The sequence below is a fragment of the Pristis pectinata genome, chromosome 12 (assembly GCF_009764475.1).
Source record: "Pristis pectinata isolate sPriPec2 chromosome 12, sPriPec2.1.pri, whole genome shotgun sequence".
NCBI classification, from domain to species: domain Eukaryota; kingdom Metazoa; phylum Chordata; class Chondrichthyes; order Rhinopristiformes; family Pristidae; genus Pristis; species Pristis pectinata.
In genome coordinates this window covers 477304-497493 of record NC_067416.1, presented here as the reverse complement: position 1 = coordinate 497493, position 20190 = coordinate 477304, and the positions used below count along the sequence as shown (strand labels likewise).

Below are 20190 nucleotides of genomic sequence, written 5' to 3'. Positions count from 1 at the left end.
CACTACCCAGAATCCTGCCATTAACTTTGTACTCTGCCTTGGAGTTTGTCCTTCTAAAGAGTACCACCTCACACTTCTCCAGATTGAACTCCATCTGCCACTTCTTAGCCCAGCTCTGCATCCTATCAATGTCCCTCTGCAATCTTCAACAGTCCTCCACACCATCCACAACACCACCAACCTTTGTGTCGTTTGCAAACTTGCTAACCCACCCTTCTACCCCTCATCCAAGTCATTAATAAAAATCACGAAAAGCAGAGGTCCCAGAACCGATCCTTGTGGGACAGCGCTAGTCACAGCCTTCCAACCTGAATGTACTCCCTCCACCACAACCCTCTGCTTTCTACAGGCAAGTCAATTCTGAATCCACACGGCCAAGCCTCCCGGGATCCCATGCCCTCTGACCTTCTGAAGAAGCCTACCATGTGGAACCATGTCAAATGCCTTACTAAAATCCATGTAGACCACATCTACTGTACTACCCTCACCAATCTTCTTGGTCACCTTCTCAAAGAACCCTATCAGGCTTGTGAGACATGATCTGCCCTTCACAAAGCCATGCTGGCTGTCTCTGATCAGACTATGATTCTCTAAATGCCCATAGATCCTATCTCTAAGAATCCTTTCAAACATCTTGCCGACCACAGACTTAAGGCTCACTCATCTATAATTCGCTGGACTATCCCTACTACCTTTTTTGAATAAGGGGACGACATTTGCCACTCTCCAATCCTCCGGTACCATTCCCGTGGACAACGAGGACTCAAAGATCCTAGCCAACGGTTCAGCAACCTCCTCCCTTATCTCGTGGAGCAGCCTGGGGAATTGGGAAAGAGGCCCCGGGGACTTATCTGTCCTAATATTTTCTAACAGCTCCAACACATCCTCCCTCTTGACATCTACATGCTCCAGAACATTAACCTTACCAACACTGTCCTCAGCATCATCAAGACCCCTCTCCTTGGTGAATACTGAAGAGAAGTATTCATTGAGAACCTCTTCCACTTCCACAGCTTCCAGGCACATCTTCCCACCTTTGTCTCTAATCAGCCCTACCTTTGTCTCTAATCAGCCCTACCTTTATTCTCGTCATCCTTCTGCTCTTCACATAAGTGAAAGAAGCCTTGGGATTTTCCTTAACCCTACTCACCAAGGCCCTTTCATGTCCCCTTCCGGCTCTCCTCAGCCCCTTCTTAAGTTCCTTCCTTGCTACCCTATATTCCTCATAAGCCCTATCTGATTCTTGCTACCTACACCTTATGTATACCGCCTTCTTCCTCTGAACTAGTTGTTCCACCTCTCTTGTAACCCATGGTTCCTTCACCCTGCCATTCCTTCTCTGCCTCACCAAGACAAATTTATCCCTAACATCCTGCAAGAGATCCCTGAACAATGGCCACATCTCCATAGTACATTTCCCTTCAAAAATGTCATCCCAATTCACACACTCAAGTTCTAGCCTTATATCCTCATAATTTGCCCTTCCCCAATTAAATATCTTCCTGTCCTCTTTGCTCCTATCCTTGTCCATGACAATGCTAAAGGTTATGGAGCGGTGGTCACTGTCCCCCAAATGCTCACCCACTGAGAGAAACTGACCTGGTTCATTACCTAATGCTAGATCTAATATGGCATTCCCTCTAGTTGGCCTGTCAACATACTGTGACAGGAATCCGTACTGGACACACTTAACTAACTCTGCCCCGTCTAAACCTTTGGTACTAAGCAGGTGCCAATCAATATTTGGGAAGTTGAAGTCTCCCATGACAACAACCCTGTTATTCATGCACCTTTCCAAAATCTGCCTCCCAATCTGCTCCTCAGTATCCTTGCTGCTACCGGGGGCCTATAGAATACTCCCAGTAGAGTAACTGCTCCTTTCTTGTTCCTAGCTTCCACCCATACTGACTCTAGAGATGATCCTTCTACATTATTCACCCTTTCTGCAGCTGTAATAGTATCCCTGACCAGCAACGCCACCCCTCCTCCTCTTCTCCCCCCCTCCCATCCCTTTTGAAACACAGAAATCCAGGAATATTCAGTATCCATTATTGCCCTGGTGACAGCCAAGTCTCTGCAAGAGCCACAATATCATAGTTCCATGGTTTCATTCCAAGCTCTCAGTTCATCACCCTTATTCCTGATACTTCTTGCATTTAAGTAAATGTACTTTAGTCCATCCACCTTTCTACTTTTATACCCTATACTCTGCTTCTCCTTCCTCAAAGCCTCTCTATATATTAGATCTGACTTTACTCCATGTATTTCTTCCACTGACCTACCCCTCCGGTTCCCATCCCCCTTGCAAACTAGTTTAAACCCTCCTGAACCACACTAGCAAACCCGCCTGCAAGGATATTGGTCCCCCTCGAGTTCAGGGGTAACTCATCCATTCTGTACAGGTCCCACCTTCCCCAGAAGAGATCCCAATGATCCAAAAATCTAAAACCTTGCCCTCTGCACCAACTCCTCAGCCATGCATTCATCTGCCATCTCCTCCTATTCCTACCTTCACTATCACGTGGCACTGGCAGCAATCCTGAGATTGCTACCCTTGAGGTCCTGTTCTTCAGCCTTCTGCCTAGCTCCCTAAACTCGCTCTGCAGGACCTCATCCCTCTTTCTACCTATGTTGTTGGTACCAACATATACCACAACTTAAGGTTGCTTTCCCTCCCACTCAAGAATGCTATGGACCCGATCAGAGACATCCTGGACCCTGGCACCTGGGAGGCAACATACCATCCGGGATTCTCGCACACATCCACAGAATCTCCTGTCTGTTCCCCTGACTATCGAGTTCCCTGTCACTATTGCTCTCCTCCTCCCTTCCCTTCTGAGCAGCAGGACCAGTCCCAGTGCCAGAGACTTGGCTTCTGCTGCTTGATCCCTGTAGGTCATCCCCCTCAACAGCATCCAAAGCGGAATACCTGTTATTGAGGGGAACAGCCTCTGGGGTCCTCTGCACTGTCTGCCTGTTCCCCTTTTCTTTATCTCCCCTGACAGTCACTCATCTCTCTGTCTCCTGGACCCTGGAAGTACCTGCTCTAAGTGGGGTGACTGCCTCCCGATGCACAGCATCTACATATCTCTCTCCCTCCCTGATGCTCTGCAGTGTTTGAAGCTGCGACTCCAGTTCATCAATTCTGAGCCGAAGTTCCTCCAGCCTCATGCACTTACCGCAGATATGGTCACCGTGCTCCACAGCAGGGTCCACTAGCTCCCACATCATGCAGTTGCAGCACATCACTTTGCCCTCCATCTGAACTATTTTTTTCCCTACCTAGCTGTAGTCTACTTAAAAGTTATAACAATAACAGTAAGCCTTACCTTTACTTACTAGCTACTCACCAGTGTTGTTGCAGATGGCCTCTGCCTCATGATGCTGAAGAGAATAATAGATAAGTGGATCTCGCCTCGCCCGTTACCGCCTAAGCCCGTTGAGCCAAAGCCCAATCACTATGCTATTGCATTTGGAAGTTTGTGACCAGTTGTGTAATGCACTTATTGGTGCTTGGACCCTTATAATTTGTTATTTTCACAAATGATTTGAATGTAAATGGAGGAGAAAATATCTGGATGTGCATTTGAATTGCCAAGGCATAGAAAGCTAGGGACAAAATGCTGGTAAATGGGATTATCAGAGGTTAGTATTTGATAGTTGGCATGTACATAATGGGTCAAAGGTCATGTCGCTGCACTGTCTGACTGTGAGGATGATTTGTAATAGAGTGAAGACCATGAGAGACTGAATGATGCAAATAGTGGTGACTGAGTGGTGAAGCCTTGTTAAACGTAGAACATACATAAAACAGTATAGCACAGAACAGGCCCTGCGGCCCACAGTGTTGTGCCGACATAGCTAATCCCTCCTACCTACAGAATGTCCATATCCCTTTATTTTCCTCTCATTCATGTGCCCATCCAAGCCCCTCTTAAAAGCTCCCAAAGAATTTGCCTCCACCACCCTATCAGGCAATGCATTTCCAGGCATCCACCACTCTCTCAGTAAAAAAAAATGTACCCCTCACATCTGTTCCTAACCTTCCCCCTCTCACCTTAAATGCATGCCCTCAGGTATTGGATCACTCAATAATGGGACAAAGATATTGCTTGTCCACCCTATCTATGCCCCTCAAATTTTATACACTTCTAATAGATCACCCCTCAGCCTCCGCCACTCCAGAGAAGAGAGCCCAAGTTTGTCCAGCCTCTCCTGATAACACGTGCTCTCTAATCCAGGCAGCATCCTGGTAAACCTCCTTTGCACCCTTTCTAAAGTCTTGACATCCTTCCTACAGTGAGGTGACCAGAATTGCACACAATACTCTAAATGCAGCCTAACCAGAGTTCTATAGAGATGCATCATAACTTCTTCACTCCTATATTCAGTACTTCGATTAATGAAAGCAAGCATTCCATAAGCCGCCTTAACCACCCTATCTCCCTGTGCAGCCACTTTCAGTGAGCCATGGACTTGCACCACAAAGTCTCTTTGCTCTTCAACACTGTTAGGTGTCTTGCCCTTAAGAGTGTACTGCCTCTTGACATTAGTCCTACCAAGGTGCAACATCTCACATTTAACCAGGTTAAACTCCATCTGCCATTTCTCTGCCCACATCTGCAACTGATCTATATCACACTGTATCTGTTGCCAGTCTTCTACACTATTCACAACTCCACCAATCTTGGTATCGTCTGCAAACTTACTAACTCACCCATCAACATACTCATCCAGGTCATTTATGTACATCACAACAGCAGAGATCCCAGTACAGATCCCTGTGGAACACCACTACTCACAGGCTTCCAGTCTGAATAAGTCCTTTCAACCACCACAGAGGGCAAGCCAGTTCTGGATCCACATAGCCAATTCTCCACTAATTCCATGCATCCGCACTTTCTTGATTAATTGATTATGTGGGACCTTTTCAAATGCCTTACTGAAGTCCATATGGATGACATCCACAGCTCTACCTTTATCAATCTCTCTCGTGACCTTTTCAAAAAACTTAACCAGGTTAGTAAGACACAACTTGCCCTGCACAAAGCCATGCTGGCTTTCCCTAATCAAGCCATTGGATTCCAGATGCTCGTATATCCTATCTCTAAGAATTTTCTCCAGCAATTTCCCTACAACTGATGTGAGACTCACCAGTTTATAGTTCCCTGGATTTTCCCTTGTTTCTTTCTTAAATAAAGGAACAACATTAGCCACTCGCCAGTCATTCGGGACCTCACCCATGGTCAAAGAGGATGCATAGGTACTGGTCAAGGCCCCAGCAATTTCCTCTCTTGCCTCCATCAGTAACCTGGGTTATATCCCATTGGGCTCTGGTGACATCCACATTTATACTGTTTAGGAGACCTAACACTACCTCCTACTTGATCTCAAAAAGCCCTAACATGTTTATGACAATTTCTGTGTCCTGCATGTCCCTTTCCTGGGTAAATACTGAAGAGAAATACTCATTCAAACCTAGCTACTCAGTCTGGAGTAGATGTAAATGCAGGGAGATAAGTGAGAACATGATTTAAAAAATGATATTGTGTGAGATGTTTTTTGCTTTTTGATTGCAGATTATGACCTGAGTATTTCAATTTGGTTAATCTACTGGCCTTTTGCATACAGTTGCAATAAATTAAACAATTAACAGTGAGTTCTTGTTGATTGTTCTTGTTCTTGTGGACACAGCCCAGCGCATCACGGACACCAGTCTCCCCTCATTGGACTCTGTCTTTACCTCTCGTTCTGTTGGTGAAGCAGCTAGCATAATCAAAGACCCCACCCACCTGGGACATTCTCTCTTCTCTACTCTTCCATCGGGTAGAAGATACAGGTGCCTGAGGGCACGTACCACCAAACTTAAGGACAGCTTCTACCCCACTGTGATAAGACTATTGAATAGTTCCCTTATACAGTGAGATGGACTATGACCTCATGACCTCACGATCTACCTTGTTGTGACCTTGCACCTTATTGCACTGCACTTTCTCTGTAGCTGTGACACTTTACTCTGTACTGTTATTATTTTTACCTGTACTACATCAATGCAGTCTGTACTAACTTGAAGTAACTGCACTGTGTAATGAATTGACCTGTAAGATCGGTTTGTAAGACAAGTTTTTCCACTGTACCTCGGTACCAGTGACAATAATAAACCAACACCAATACCAATATTTGGTTTCTGTCCACATTCTGATCATTGCAGTTGTATGCTGGCTTTTGTTGAGTACCATTGGTTTTGATCAAAATTGAGTATTACCCTTCTGGATGTCTGCAGATCTAAAAGTTTTTTAAGTGGTTGAAAAAGAAATAAATGATCCCCATCTGCTGTGCATTTAAGATTTCCATAATTACCAATGCAGACTTCCTGTTGTCTCAAAAGGCTAGGAATGATTTCAGCTTTTTTCAAATAAATGCAGTACTGTCTAAGTAACTTTCCTATAACCTACTTATTGAAAAAATAGAATATGAATCAAAACACATTTTGTGTTTGTTATTTTTGGCCTTTCGAGGCAAAATTTAAAAACTGGCTGTCATGAAAACCATAATAACCTAATTGTAGTGTGTCTCTAAATAGAAGAAAATAATTTGTACTTATGAATCTTAGCATCAAAAAGCAAAGTTTCCCAGTTAATGATCTTGTACCCCATGAGATTATGTACCATGGTGTTAGATTAGGATTGTACAGCCGTGTACATGCACCTGTCTACATCAATGGTGCTGAGGTCGAGAGAGTTGAGAGCTTCCAATTCCTGGGAGTGAACATCACCAACAGCCTGTCCTGGTCAAATCACATAGATCCCACAGCCAAGAAAGCTCACCAGCGCCTCTACTTCCTCAGGAGGCTAAAGAAATTTGGTTTGTCCCCTTGGACTCTCACCAACTTTTACAGATGCACCACAGAAAGCATCCTATCTGGATGTATCACAGCTTGGTACGGCAACTGCTCTGCCCAGGACCACAAGAAGCTGCAGAGAGTTGTGGACACAGCCCAGCGCATCACGGACACCAGCCTCCCCTCCTTGGACTCTGTCTTTACCTCTCGTTGTCTTGGTGAAGCAGCCAGCATAATCAAAGACCCCACCCACCCGGGACATTACCTCTCCTCTTCCATCGAGTAGAAGATAAAGGAGCCTGAAGGCACGTACCACCAGACTTAAGGACAGCTTCTACCCCACTGTGATAAGGCTATTGAACAGTTCCCTTATACAATGAGATGGACTATGACCTCACAATCTACCTGGTTGTGACCTTGCACCTTATTGCACTGCACTTTCTCTGTAGCTGTGACACTTTGTACTGTTATTGTTTTTACCTGTACTACATCAATGCACTCTGTACTAACTCAATGTAACTGCACTGTGTAGTGAATTGACCTGTATGATTGGTTTGTACGACAAGCTTTTCACTGTACCTCGGTACAAGTGACAATAATAAACCAGTACCAATACCAAGTTTGCTTTATTTGATTAGATCTAGATAAAGAAGGCTCTTTTGCATTTTGGCTCACTTGATCTTACATATCTAAAAGAACAAGTGAAACACAATCAGGTGTCTTCTTAGTTCAATTCCTTAGAGTTGAGAATGATGCTTCCATACCAGTTCTGCGTGCTCTGAGGTGGCTTGTTGAGCTTAGTATGGGATTCTCAGACTATTATCAAAGGGACTGATATTGAACAGACTTTTAAGATTTATTGACCCATTGATTAAAGGTCATTGACCTGAAACATTGACTCTTTCTCTTCTGTGGATGCTGTGTGACTTGCTGACTGTTCTAACATTTTCTATTTTTACTTTAGGTATTTTGCTTCTTGTTTAGCACATTAATCTGCATTTTTGTATAATGTGGATTACAGCATAAAAGGAGGACTAAATCAATCCCTAGTCTTTTTCTTCTGGGAATTCTTGTATTTCCAAGAAAGAATAATGTCACATTGGAAACATCAAATGTAGGGAGAAATTAATGCTTTCACTGAATTATAGAACTTTTACCACAGGAGGCCATATTTGGCTTATCACATCCACGCTGCCTTTGTGCAGAGCAATCCGTCAGTTCTATTCACGTGACTTTTCTCTCTAGCCTTGCAAATTATTTTCTCTCAAGTGCCTATCCTGTTCCCCTTTGTAAGCTCCAATTAATTGTTTCTATTTTGTGGAGAGTAGAAACAGTTTATCACTCCCCACAGTTCATCACTCTCCGTATCACATTGCACTTATCGGGATTAAATTCCATTTGCCATTGCTCTGCCCAATTTACTAACTGATCAATATCGTTCTGTACTCAGACTATCCTCTATCAAAACACTGCTATTTTTGTATGTAAACTTACTAATCATATCTCCTACTTTCATACTCAAAACATTAAAGTATATGACAAAAAGCAAGGGCCGCAGTTTATATTTTTCTTCACGCTCCTCGCCCATGTCTTTTGTCCTTCACTGTGAATGTGTGATTATTGCTCCCTGAACCTGCCAATGGGTGTACTCAGTTTTTCTGTGATTTGTTATCATGATCTTGTACATCTCTATCAAATATCATCGCAACCTTTGCTCTAAAGAAAAATCCCTATTTTTTCCATTTGAACCTTGTAGCTGAGATCCCTTGTTCCTGGACCCATTCTAGTAAATCTCTTCTGCATCCTCTCTTGGAATTTCATATCCTTCCTAAATGCAATAATTACAAGTGATCAAAATGGTACAGCTATGGCATAATCACATTTTAACATAACCTCCTCGCATCTGCACTGTTTGCCTTTATTTAGTAAGCCAAGAATTCTATGTTTTAACACTACTGTATCAATAAATATATCTTTTAAGTTGCAATGTTGTACACCCCCTTGACCTATCTTGATTTTTTGTTAATTTGAACTGGCATTAGGTTCCACACATACATCAATGTGTATCAGTCCTTCTTGGGTCAGTCTTCCATTCATTGGGCATTGTTGGTGCCTACCTTTGTGAACAAAAAGATTTTCATGGTACAACCAACAACTAGGTTTTTAACAGAAAAAGCCTTAAGGCACTTAAGTGTGAAGAAATAGACAGCAAGCCATGACAGAAGGGTTTGATTAAGCTTCTAGTATTTCAGCTGAAAGATTTTGACCATGGGAGAAAAGTGACAAGGTGGGAATGCCAATGAGTAGACCACAAGCCACTGTTTTCACTAATATAGCAAATCTAAAATTACAGCTGGATTGAACAATACAGAAGGTGACATAGAGTGGGAGGGATTCCAGAACTGTGGCAAGTTGAAGCCTTGGATGGAGAACTTTAGCTGTCAGGCAGTTGATCCAAATCAGTGATGATGGGAAGTTTTGAAAGATGGGGCAAGATATTTGCATCTTGGACCAAGTGAGTTTATGGAAATTTGGAAGCCAGAAAGGAAGACATTGGAGAAATCTGTGCCAGGAACAATAAAAGTTTATGTAAGGGCTTTGGTGAAGCATCTTACTAAAGCAAAGTGTCATACAGAGCTGGATTCACCAATTCATTTGAAAAGATTATCCAGAGATTTGTCACTGGGATGTTGAGGCAAATTTCTTTGCTTCCTCTGAGGGAAATTTAAGTGGATGACACCGAGGAGGATGAAATAAAATTAAAGAGGAAATACGGGAAAGGGAAGCTTTTTTTCGTACTTAAAATCTGATTCCGTGACTTAATAAAATGTTCTTGGTGTAGATTGGATTCTGAGATTATATATAGAATTGTATCATAAAGCCTTGTCCTTTCCTTACTGCAGATGCAGCTCCTAGACAAGTTTCCCGTTGAAGGAGGACAGAAAGATCCCAAACTGCGTTGCATCCCTTTCTTGCCTGGTGAGTAGCTGCTAAAGTCATCTATTGCTTCCTGCAAAGTAATCTTTTGTGCTATTTGTAGATACGTATCTGTGTTCCCTACAGCTTGGCACAACTGGCCCACAACCACCTGGAGACAATGGGCCCCATCAGCCCAGCGTTTGCGTACAAGCTTACTCCCTCCCTTTTTTTTACATAATTTTATCAGCTTACTCTATGTTCATTTATCTTCCCTTTAAATGTATTTATGCCGTATCAATAAATAAGTTTCCTATTTGATTTGATGGACTGGGACATTCAGCTCCTCATGCCTGCTCTGTCATTCAACAAGATCATATTATCTTGTACCCCAACACCATTTCCTTGTCCTGTCCCCATATCCCCTGAGTACCTCAGTATCCAGAAATCTATTAATCTCTGCTTTGAAAGCAGTCAATGTTCTGCAACTGCTTGGAGACATCCTTGAACCTGGCACCCGGGAGGCAACGCACCACCCTAGAGCCTTATTCGTGGCTGTAGAATCTCTTGTCTGTTCCCCTAACTATGTAGTCTCCTATCGCTGCAGCGCTCTTGTCTCCACCTTCCCCTGCTGTGCATCAGAGCCAGTCGTTGTGCCACAAACTTGGTTGTGGCTGTTGAAAGGCCATTTCCCTCCGCCCCCCCACCCATCCACCCAACCCAACAGAATCCAAATGAGATGCTTGTTAGTGAGGGGAATGGTCACAGGGGAATCCTGCACTCTCTGCCTACTTCCCGGTAGTCACCACACTACCTGCTACCTGCACCTTTGCGTGTGACCACCTCACTAAAGCCATTATCTATGATATTTTCAACATCATGGATGCTCCTGAGCGCGTCTGACTGCAGCTCTACCTCCTTGATGAAGTCAGCCAGGAGCTGCAGCTGGATATACTTACCACAGGTATAGTCAGCAGGGATACTGGCATTTTCCCTGATCTCCCACATCCTGCAGCAGGAGAATGTAACTTCCATCTCTAAACCACTAAAACTACAGAGGAAAGTAAAAGACCTTACCTTTTCTGATCTTTACCACTGCTCAGCTTCTCGAGCCAGAGCCTCTTATGCCAAAGCCTTAGCACTTGTACCTCAACAACAGCCACTGTCACAATGACCGCTCCAAAATGGCCACTCCACTGAAGCCCAGCTCCTTTTAAATACTCACTCTGGGGTCTGCACGCTGTGCCTGTTGGGACCAGAAAGATTTGGAATCAGGGTTCATTGGCTCAGCTTAGGGGTTGTTATTAGACATATGGCAAACTGTAGCGGTTGCTACCGCGGAATAAAACAAGACTCGACTCGGAGGATTGCCAAACAGAACTGGTTTATTTTCCCACCTTGTGCGGGCCCTTTAAGGGAGAGAAACTCCCGCCCAAAAAACCGGCAATGACGTAAGTCCTACGTCATCAGGACTTTCCCGTGCGCGGGTTCTCCCCGTCGCTCGGAAAGACGAGGCCCGCCGCCATCTTGGGCCTCGTCGCTCCGACGCCGCGCGACCCGACTGCCGAGCCGGTTCGCCCGACTAGACGGTGAGTCGCCACGCAACCCCCCCCAGAACCGGCGAGACAGTCCCCAAGGTCCGTGGGCTGTGCCAGCTGCCGCTTAGGGGGGCGGCCTCTGCGTCGTGGCATGGCAACCTCGACAGGCTGTTGCAGATCCAAATGGGCCGGTTTGAGGCGGTCCGCCGTGAAAACCTGTTCCCTGCCTCCAATGTCCAAAATAAAAGTGGATCCGTTATTCCGTATGACTCGGAACAGTCCCTCATATGGTTGTTGCAATGGCGCCCGAGGTGTGCCCCTGCGAACGAAAACAAACTTACAGTCCCGTAGTTCCTTGGGCTGGCAGGAAGGGGCTTGACCGTGCCATGAGGTGGGAATCGGGGCCAAGGCGCCGAGCTTCTCGCGCAGTCTTTGTAGAACTGCTGGGGGTTGTTCCCCTTGGTCCTGAAGGGCAGGTATGAAATCCCCGGGGACAACTAGTGGCGCCCCGTATACAAGCTCAGCTGACGAAGTGCGGAGGTCGTCTTTGGGGGCAGTGCGTATGCCGAGCAGGACCCAAGGCAGCTCGTCAACCCAGTTAGGACCCTTCAGGCGGGCCATCAAGGCCGATTTTAGATGGCGGTGAAAACGTTCCACCAACCCGTTTGATTGAGGATGGTAGGCCGTGGTGGTGTGCAGCTGCGTCCCTAGCAGGTTCGCTAATGCAGCCCAGAGACTGGAAGTGAATTGGGTGCCTCTGTCGGAAGTGATGTGGGCCGGAACGCCAAAACGTGAGACCCAAGTCGTGAGCAGCGCTCGGGCGCAGGAATCAGTTGTGATGTCAGTCAGGGGGGTTGCCTCAGGCCACCTCGTGAACCGGTCCACGATGGTAAGGAGGTACCGGGCTCCTCTGGAAACCGGCAGAGGGCCCACGAGGTCGACGTGTATGTGGTCGAACCTCCTACGGGTAGGCTCGAACTGCTGTGGTGGGACCTTGGTGTGTCGCTGGATTTTTGACGTCTGGCAGTGCAGACAAGTCCTGGCCCACTCACTGACCTGTTTGCGCAGGCCATGCCAGACAAACTTGCTGGCGACCAGTCGGACAGTAGATCTGATGGATGGGTGCGCCAACCCATGTACCGAGTCAGAAACGCGTCTCCGCCAGGCTGTAGGGACAATGGGGCGGGGCTGACCAGTCGCAACGTCGCAAAGTAGGGTCCGCTGACCTGGACCAACCAAGAAATCTCGGAGCTGCAGACCCGAGACTGCGGTTCTGTAGCTGGGCAGTTCGTCGTCGGCTTGCTGTGCGTCAGCCAGGGCCGTGTAGTCGACACCCAAGGATAGGTTGTGGATGGTTGGTCTGGAAAGTGCATCAGCAACGACATTATCCTTTCCGGAGACATGTTGGATGTCAGTTGTGAACTCGGAAATGTAGGATAAATGTCTCTGCTGACGAGCTGACCAGGGATCGGAGACTTTGGAGAAGGCAAAGGACAGAGGCTTATGATCGGTGAAAGCGGTGAAAGGCCTGCCTTCTAGAAAGTATCGGAAATGCCGGACCGCCAGATACAGCGCTAGAAGTTCCCGATCAAAAGCGCTGTACTTCAGTTCGGGCGGTCTAAGGTGTTTGCTGAAAAACGCCAAGGGTTGCCAGCGGCCTTCGAGTAGCTGTTCCAGTACCCCACCCACCGCGGTGTTGGACGCGTCTACTGTGAGGGCAGTCGGGACGTCAGTCCTAGGGTGTACCAGCATCGTGGCGTCTGCCAGGGCGTCTTTGGCCTTAACGAAAGCAGCCGCAGCCTCGTCAGTCCAGGTGATGTCCTTGCCCTTACCAGCCAGCAGCGAGAACAGAGGGCGCATGATACGGGCTGCTGCAGGGATGAAACGATGGTAAAAGTTGACCATCCCAAGGAATTCCTGTAGGCCTTTGACTGTGTCGGGGCGGGCAAAATGGCGGATAGCATCCACCTTGGCGGGTAGGGGTGTTGCCCCGTCGCTGGTGATTTTGTGGCCGAGGAAATCGATAGAGTCAAGTCCGAATTGGCACTTGGACGGGTTAATCGTGAGGCCGAAATCGCGGAGGCGGGAATACAGCTGGCGGAGGTGGGAAAGGTGTTCCTGGCGGTTACGGCTGGCGATCAGTATGTCGTCCAAGTAAATGAACACGAAGTCCAGGCCTCGGCCTACCGCGTCCATCAGCCGCTGGAAGGTCTGCGCGGCGTTCTTAAGGCCGAACGGCATCCGAAGGAATTCGAACAGGCCGAATGGGGTGATAATCGCAGTTTTGGGGACGTCATCCGGATGGACCGGGATTTTGTAAACGAAGGTGCCAAAATCGATGGGAATTCGGCTAAGAGCCTGGCGAAATCGTCGCCAGAAAGGGTAATGGAGTCCAGGCGCGGGGCTGGTGGGCTGATTTCTCCCAGGGGATAGGTCCGGAGAGTGCTAGAGTGGACTAACCGCTTCCTTCGCAGGTCGACTAACAGGTTGTGGGCCCGAAGGAAATCGGCGCCTAGGAGTGGTCGGGCGACGGTGGCAAGGGTAAAGGTCCAGGTAAAACGGCTGCTGCCAAAGTGTAATTGAAGCGTACGGGTGCCGAAAGACCGTATCGTTGTACCGTTGGCGGCATTGAGTAGAGGACCTGGTGGCCTGTCACGAGTGTCGCGGCCTGTCGGGGGCAAAATACTGACCTCCGCTCCAGTATCAACGAGGAAACGCCGTCCAGATTTCTTGTCCTGAACGAAGAGGAGGCTCTGTCGGCGGCCAGCTGCCGTAGCCATCAGCGGCGGCTGACCCTGGCGTTTCCCTGACTTGCAGGGTGGGCGGCGTCGACGGGCCTCCGCACCCCACCTCTGATGGTAGAAGCACAGCTGGTCACCCGTGTCGTCGTCTGCGTTCCTGGGGCGTGGCTGCTCGGTTGCTGGGGCCGGGCGAGGCAGGCGTTGGGCTCGCGGCCTGGTGATTTGACTGACGGACGAACCGCTCTCGCGCTTGGCCCTCCACAGGACATCTGCCCGGGCGGCCACCTCACGGGGGTTGCTGAAGTCGGCATCAGCTAACAACAAGTGGATGTCAGTGGGGAGCTGTTCGAGGAAGGCCTGTTCGAACATCAGGCATGGCTTGTGTCCCTCGGCCAATGCCAGCATCTCATTCATTAGGGCGGATGGGGATCTGTCCCCCAGGCCATCCAGATGAAGCAGGCGGGCGGCGCGCTCACAACGGGAGAGGCCGAAGGTCCGGATCAAAAGATCTTTGAAAGCCGGGTACCTATCTTCCTCCGGAGGCGACTGGATGAAGTCTCCAACCTGGGCGGCTGTCTCCTGGTCCAGAGAGCTAACCACATGGTAGTACTTCGTGGAGTCGGAGGTGATCTGCCGAAGGTGGAATTGCGCTTCGGCCTGGTCAAACCAGACGCTGGGCCGAAGTGTCCAAAAGGCGGGCAGCTTGAGGGCCACTGCGTTGGCTGCTGCGCTGTCGTCCATTTCGCGGGTCCAAAAGCTGTTTGGACCGTCGGGGTCACCAATGTAGCGGTTGCTACCGCGGAATAAAACAAGACTCGACTCGGAGGATTGCCAAACAGAACTGGTTTATTTTCCCGCCTTGTGCGGGCCCTTTAAGGGAGAGAAACTCCCGCCCAAAAAACCGGCAATGACGTAAGTCCTACGTCATCAGGACTTTCCCGCGCGCGGGTTCTCCCCGTCGCTCGGAAAGACGAGGCCCGCCGCCATCTTGGGCCTCGTCGCTCCGACGCCGCGCAACCCGACTGCCGAGCCGGTTCGCCTGACTAGACGGTGAGTCGCCACAAAACTATACTTACTAAGAGCACTGTAAATCTTTCATTTTTCCATTTCAGTGGGACGTGGATGCTTATTTAGTGACAATGTGCAATGGTGGAGGGTTCCAGAACAGGGTGTGTGTAAGAGTGCATATCCTTGAGTCCACATTAGTGTGTATATGTGTGCATTATGTCTGCGTAGCAGAGTTGGTCTCCAATCACTTTGGACCTTCTTGCCGTTAGACAAAGATCTTATTCTGTCAAGGCCATGTGCCATCTGGTGTGTGATGGCCACCCCAAGTTAAGAACATAAGAAATAGGAACAGGAGTAGGCCATTTAGCCCGTTGAGCCTGAGGACATGAAGAATTTGGAACTTGATATGGTTGATGGGAATGTCTTGGGGATGGTCCGCATTACAGCAGAGGAGGTACTGGATGTCTTGAAGTGAATGAAGGTAGATAAATCTCCAGGGCCCAATCAGATATATATCCAAGAACACTGTCAGAACATAAGAACATAAGAAATAGGAGCAGGAGTAGGCTATCTCGCCCATCGAGCCTGTTCCGCCATTCAAAGATCATGGCTGATCTGGCAGTGGACTCAGATCCACTTACCTGCCTTTTCTCCATAACCCTTAATTTCCCTACTATGCAAAAATCTATCTAATTGTGTCTTAAATGTATTTAATGAGGTAGCCTTGACTGCTTCCCTGGGCAGAGAATTCCACAAATTCACTACTCTCTGGGAAAAGCGGTTTCTCCTCATCTCTGTCCTAAATCTATTCCCCCTAATCTTGAGGGGCCATGTCCCCTAGTTCTAGTCTCACCTACCAGTGGAAACAACCATTCAGCCTCTATCTTATCCATCCCTTTCATAATTTATATGTTTCTATAAGATCCCCTCTCATTCTTCTGAATTCCAGCGAGTATAGTCCCAGGCGACTCAATCTCTCCTCATAGGCTAACCCCCTCATCTCCAGAATCAACCTGGTGAATCTCCTCTGCACCACCTCCAAAGCCAATATATCTTTCCTCTCAAGTAAGGAGACCAGAACTGCACGCAGTACTCCAAGTGTGGCCTCACCAGTACCCTGTACAGTTGCAGCATAATCTTCCTGCTCTTTAAGTTCAATCCTGCTAGCAATAAAGCCCAACATTCCATTTGCCGCCTTGATAACCTGTTGCACCTGCAAACCAACCTTTTGCAATTCATGCACAAGCACTCCCAAGTCCCTCTGCACAACAGCATGTTGCAGTCTTTCACCACTTAAATAATAATCTGATCTTCTATTTTTCCTTCCAAAGTGGATGACCTCGCATTTACCAACATTGTGCTCCATCTGCCACACCCTTGCTCACTCACTAAACCTATCTATATCTTATTGCAGACTTTCCACATCCTCTGCACAATTTGCTTTTCCACTCAATTTAGTGTCATCAGCAAACTTAGATACGTGACACTCGTTCCCCTCTTCCAAATCGTTAACGTATATTGTGAACAGTTGTGAGCCCAGCACTGACCCCTGTGGCACCCTGCTCACCACTGATTGCTAACCAGAGAAACGCCCATTTATCCTAACTCTCTGCCTTCTATTGGTTAACCAATCATCTATCCATGCTAATACCTTACCCCAACTCCATGTATCCTTATCTTATGGATAAGGCTTTTCTGCAGCACCTTATCAAACGCCTTCTGGAAATGCAAGTATACAACATCCACCTGTTCCTCTCTATCCACTGCGCTCATTATATCCTCGAACTCCAGTAAGTTCGTAAAACAGGACCTGCCCTTACTGAATCCATGCTGTGTCTGCATGATGGAACCACTTCTATCCAGGTGTCTCATTGTTTCTTCCTTACTGATAGCTTCAAGCATTTTCCCGACTACACACACTAAGCTAGCTGCCTTTTTCCTACATCCTTTTTTAAACATTGGCGTGACATTTTCTATCTTCCAATCTGCTGGGACTTGCCCAGAGTCCAGAGAATTTTGGTAAATTACCACAAACGCCTCTACTCTAACTCTTGTCATTTCTTTCAGTACCCTAGGATCCATCCCATCAGGTCGAGGAGACATGTCTACCTTTAGGTCCACTAGTTTGCTCATCACTACCTTTTCGGTGACAGCAATTGTATCGAGGTCCTCACCTCACACGTATCCATAACATCTCTCTTTGGCATGTTAGACATGTCTTCCATCGTGAAGACTGACACAAAATAGTCGTTCAAGGCCTCAGCTATTTCCACATTACCCAATATTAATTCCCCCTTCTCATCTTCCAAGGGACCTATGTTCACTTTAGCCAGCCTTTTCCGCTTTATATAATTATAAAAACTTTTACAATCTGTTTTTATATTTTAAGATACGAGATTTCTTTATTAGTCACATGTACATCGAAACACACAGTGAAATGCGTCTTTGCATAGAGTCTTCTGGGGGTAGCCCGCAAGTGTCGCCACGCTTCTGGCGCCAACATAGCATGCCCACAACTTCCTAACTCGTACATCTTTGGAATGTGGGAGGAAACCGAAGCACCCAGAGGAAACCCAGGCAGACATGGGGAGAACGTACAAACTCCTTGCAGACAGTGGCCGGAATTGAACCCGGGTCGCTGTTGCTGAAATAGCGTTATGCTAACCGCTACACTCTAGTTTACTTTCATAATCTATCTTCCCTTTTCTAATTGCTTGCTTAGTGGTTCTTTGTTGCTTTTTAAAGTTTTCCCAATCTTCCGGTTTCCCACTACTCTTGGCAACTTTGTATGCATGAGCTTTTAGCTTGATGCCTTCTTTTATTTCCTTCGTTATCCAAGGCTGGCTCTCCCCACCCTTACTGTCCTTGCTTTGAACTGGAATATACTTTTGTTGAGTACTGTGAAAAATCTCTTTGAAAGTCTTCCACTGTTTCTCAACTGTACCATATAGCCTGTGTTCCCAGTCTATGAGACCCAACTCCTCCCTCATCCTGTTATTGTCTCCCTTGTTTGGGCATAATGAACTGGTTTTAGATAGAACTATTGCACCCTCCATTTGTACGAGAAAATCAGTCATACTATGATCACTCTTTCCAAGAGGATCCCAAACTACAAAGTTGTTAATTTTACCTGTCTCATTGCACAGGACCAGATCTAAGATAGCATTTTCCCTTGTAGGTTCACTAACATGCTGTTCTAGAAAGCTATCACGGATGCATTCTATGAAGTCCTCCTCAAGACCGCCCCGACCAACTTGATTTGCCCAATCTATGTGGAAGTTAAAGTCCCCGATGACAACTGCCGTTCCTTTCTTACATGCATCAACTATTTCTTGGTTTATTGCCTGTGCCACTGTAATGTTATTATTTGGTGGCTGATAGACAACTCCCACTAGTGAATTTTTTTTCCTTTAACTATTCCTAGATGGACTCAACATTCTGTTCCTTGGATGTTATATCATCTCTCACTATCGTCTTGATCTCATTCTTAATTAAGAGCGCTACCCCACCTTCCTTACCTTCTTGCCATTCCTTCCATATTACCTGATACCCTTGGATATTTAATTCCCACTCATCTCCAACCTTATAGCCTGGAGATATAGCCATATATCTCCAATCATCTCACCCTGCAACCACATTACTGTGATGGCCACGAAATCATATCCCTTTGTACTGATTTGTGCCACAAGTTCACTGATCTTGTTTCAAATACTACGGGCATTCAGATAAAGTGCTCTTACCTCATTGTCCTTTTAGAATCCTGTTACCTTTGTGTTTGACTTTTCTGTACTCCACTCTTTCTTTTCTCTTTTCTAACTTTTGCTCTGGTCTCTGCTTTGCTTCCCTCTGTCTTTCTACATGGATTCCCAAGCTGCAACCTCCCCCCCCCCCCGCTGTATTAGTTTTAATAGCATCTAATAAAAGGAATAATGTACAGGCATCTGCCACCATTGCATTCTTGCCCAAGAAGAAAAATTCAAAATATGTATGTTTTGTCAGTGCAGAGTGTATATTTGTGTACATTCTGTAAAGAAACCTTTCATTTTACTGCTAAGACTGCTTGAGTGTGTAATTGTATGGTGTGACTGACTGAACCCAGGAATAGTTAATTACAATTACATATTCTTTGTTTGCAATATGGTATTTGGTTATACTGTAACCATAGTAAAGGGTTATGCATAAACTCTAATAACCCTTTAATAAAGTGAATTTAGACTTCTCTCTTCTTTGATGAAGGCTTTTCACGAATGGCTAGTCATGGTTCTGTGCATCATTCAAACCCACTTGCTCAGTTTAAATTATAGATCATTCCACTTATCACCACTCCCAACTACCAGATCAATTTACTGAGATTAGATGCTCCTTTATCATGTTCCATGAATGTCGTTGGGCATTTGGATGTTTATGCAGGGCTTTTTTTCATTTGGATTGTACTAAATCTTTGGAGCATTGCTGATCATGAGTGATAATCAGGCAAAGTCAACATGGTTTTGTGAAAGGAAAGTTCTATTAACCAATTGATTGGAGTTCTCTGAAGTAGAAACATATGCAGTTACAGTTTTGGTCACTGTGTTATAGCAAAGATGTTATTAAACTAGAAAGAGTGCAGAAAAGATTTACCAGGATGTTGCCTGGACTTTGGGGGCCTGAGTTACAAGGAGTGGTTGTGTAGACTAGGACTTTATTCCCTGGAATGCAGAAGATTGAGGGGTGACCTGATAAGATCATGAGTGGCATAGACAGGGTGAAAACACAGTCTTTTTCTGGGGGGTGGGGTGCTAATAACAAGAGGGCATAGGTTTAACTTCAGAGGTGAGAGATTTAAAAGTAACATCAGGCAGCTTCTTCACGCAAAGGGTAGTGCGTATTTAGAATGAGATGCCAGAAATAGTGGTTGAGGCGGGCACGTCAGCAACATTTTAAAAGCCATTTAAAAACCATCACAGTGAATTGTACAAGGAGGTGTGTGGTAGAACAAAGGGACCGAGGAATACAGTGGCACCACAGGTAGATGGGGTTGTAAAGAGAGCTTTTGGCACTTTTGCCTTCATAAATCAGGGCACTGAGTACAGGAGTTGGGATGTTATGCTGAAGTTGTACAAGATGTTGGTGAGGCCAAATTTAGAGTATTGTGTGCAGTTCTGGT

The 20190-nt window shown here is 46.4% G+C and overlaps 1 protein-coding gene across 2 annotated transcripts in view; it reads left to right on the top strand.

Moving 5' to 3' along the window:
- The window catches only part of sh3pxd2aa (SH3 and PX domains 2Aa), a 434682-nt gene that overhangs the window by 62419 nt on the left and 352073 nt on the right, over positions 1-20190 (top strand). For both annotated transcript variants that reach the window (XM_052027259.1, XM_052027258.1), the window contains exon 3: positions 9745-9820. In XM_052027259.1, the coding sequence (XP_051883219.1) occupies positions 9745-9820 (76 nt within the window). The remainder of the gene's footprint in view (positions 1-9744; positions 9821-20190) is intronic.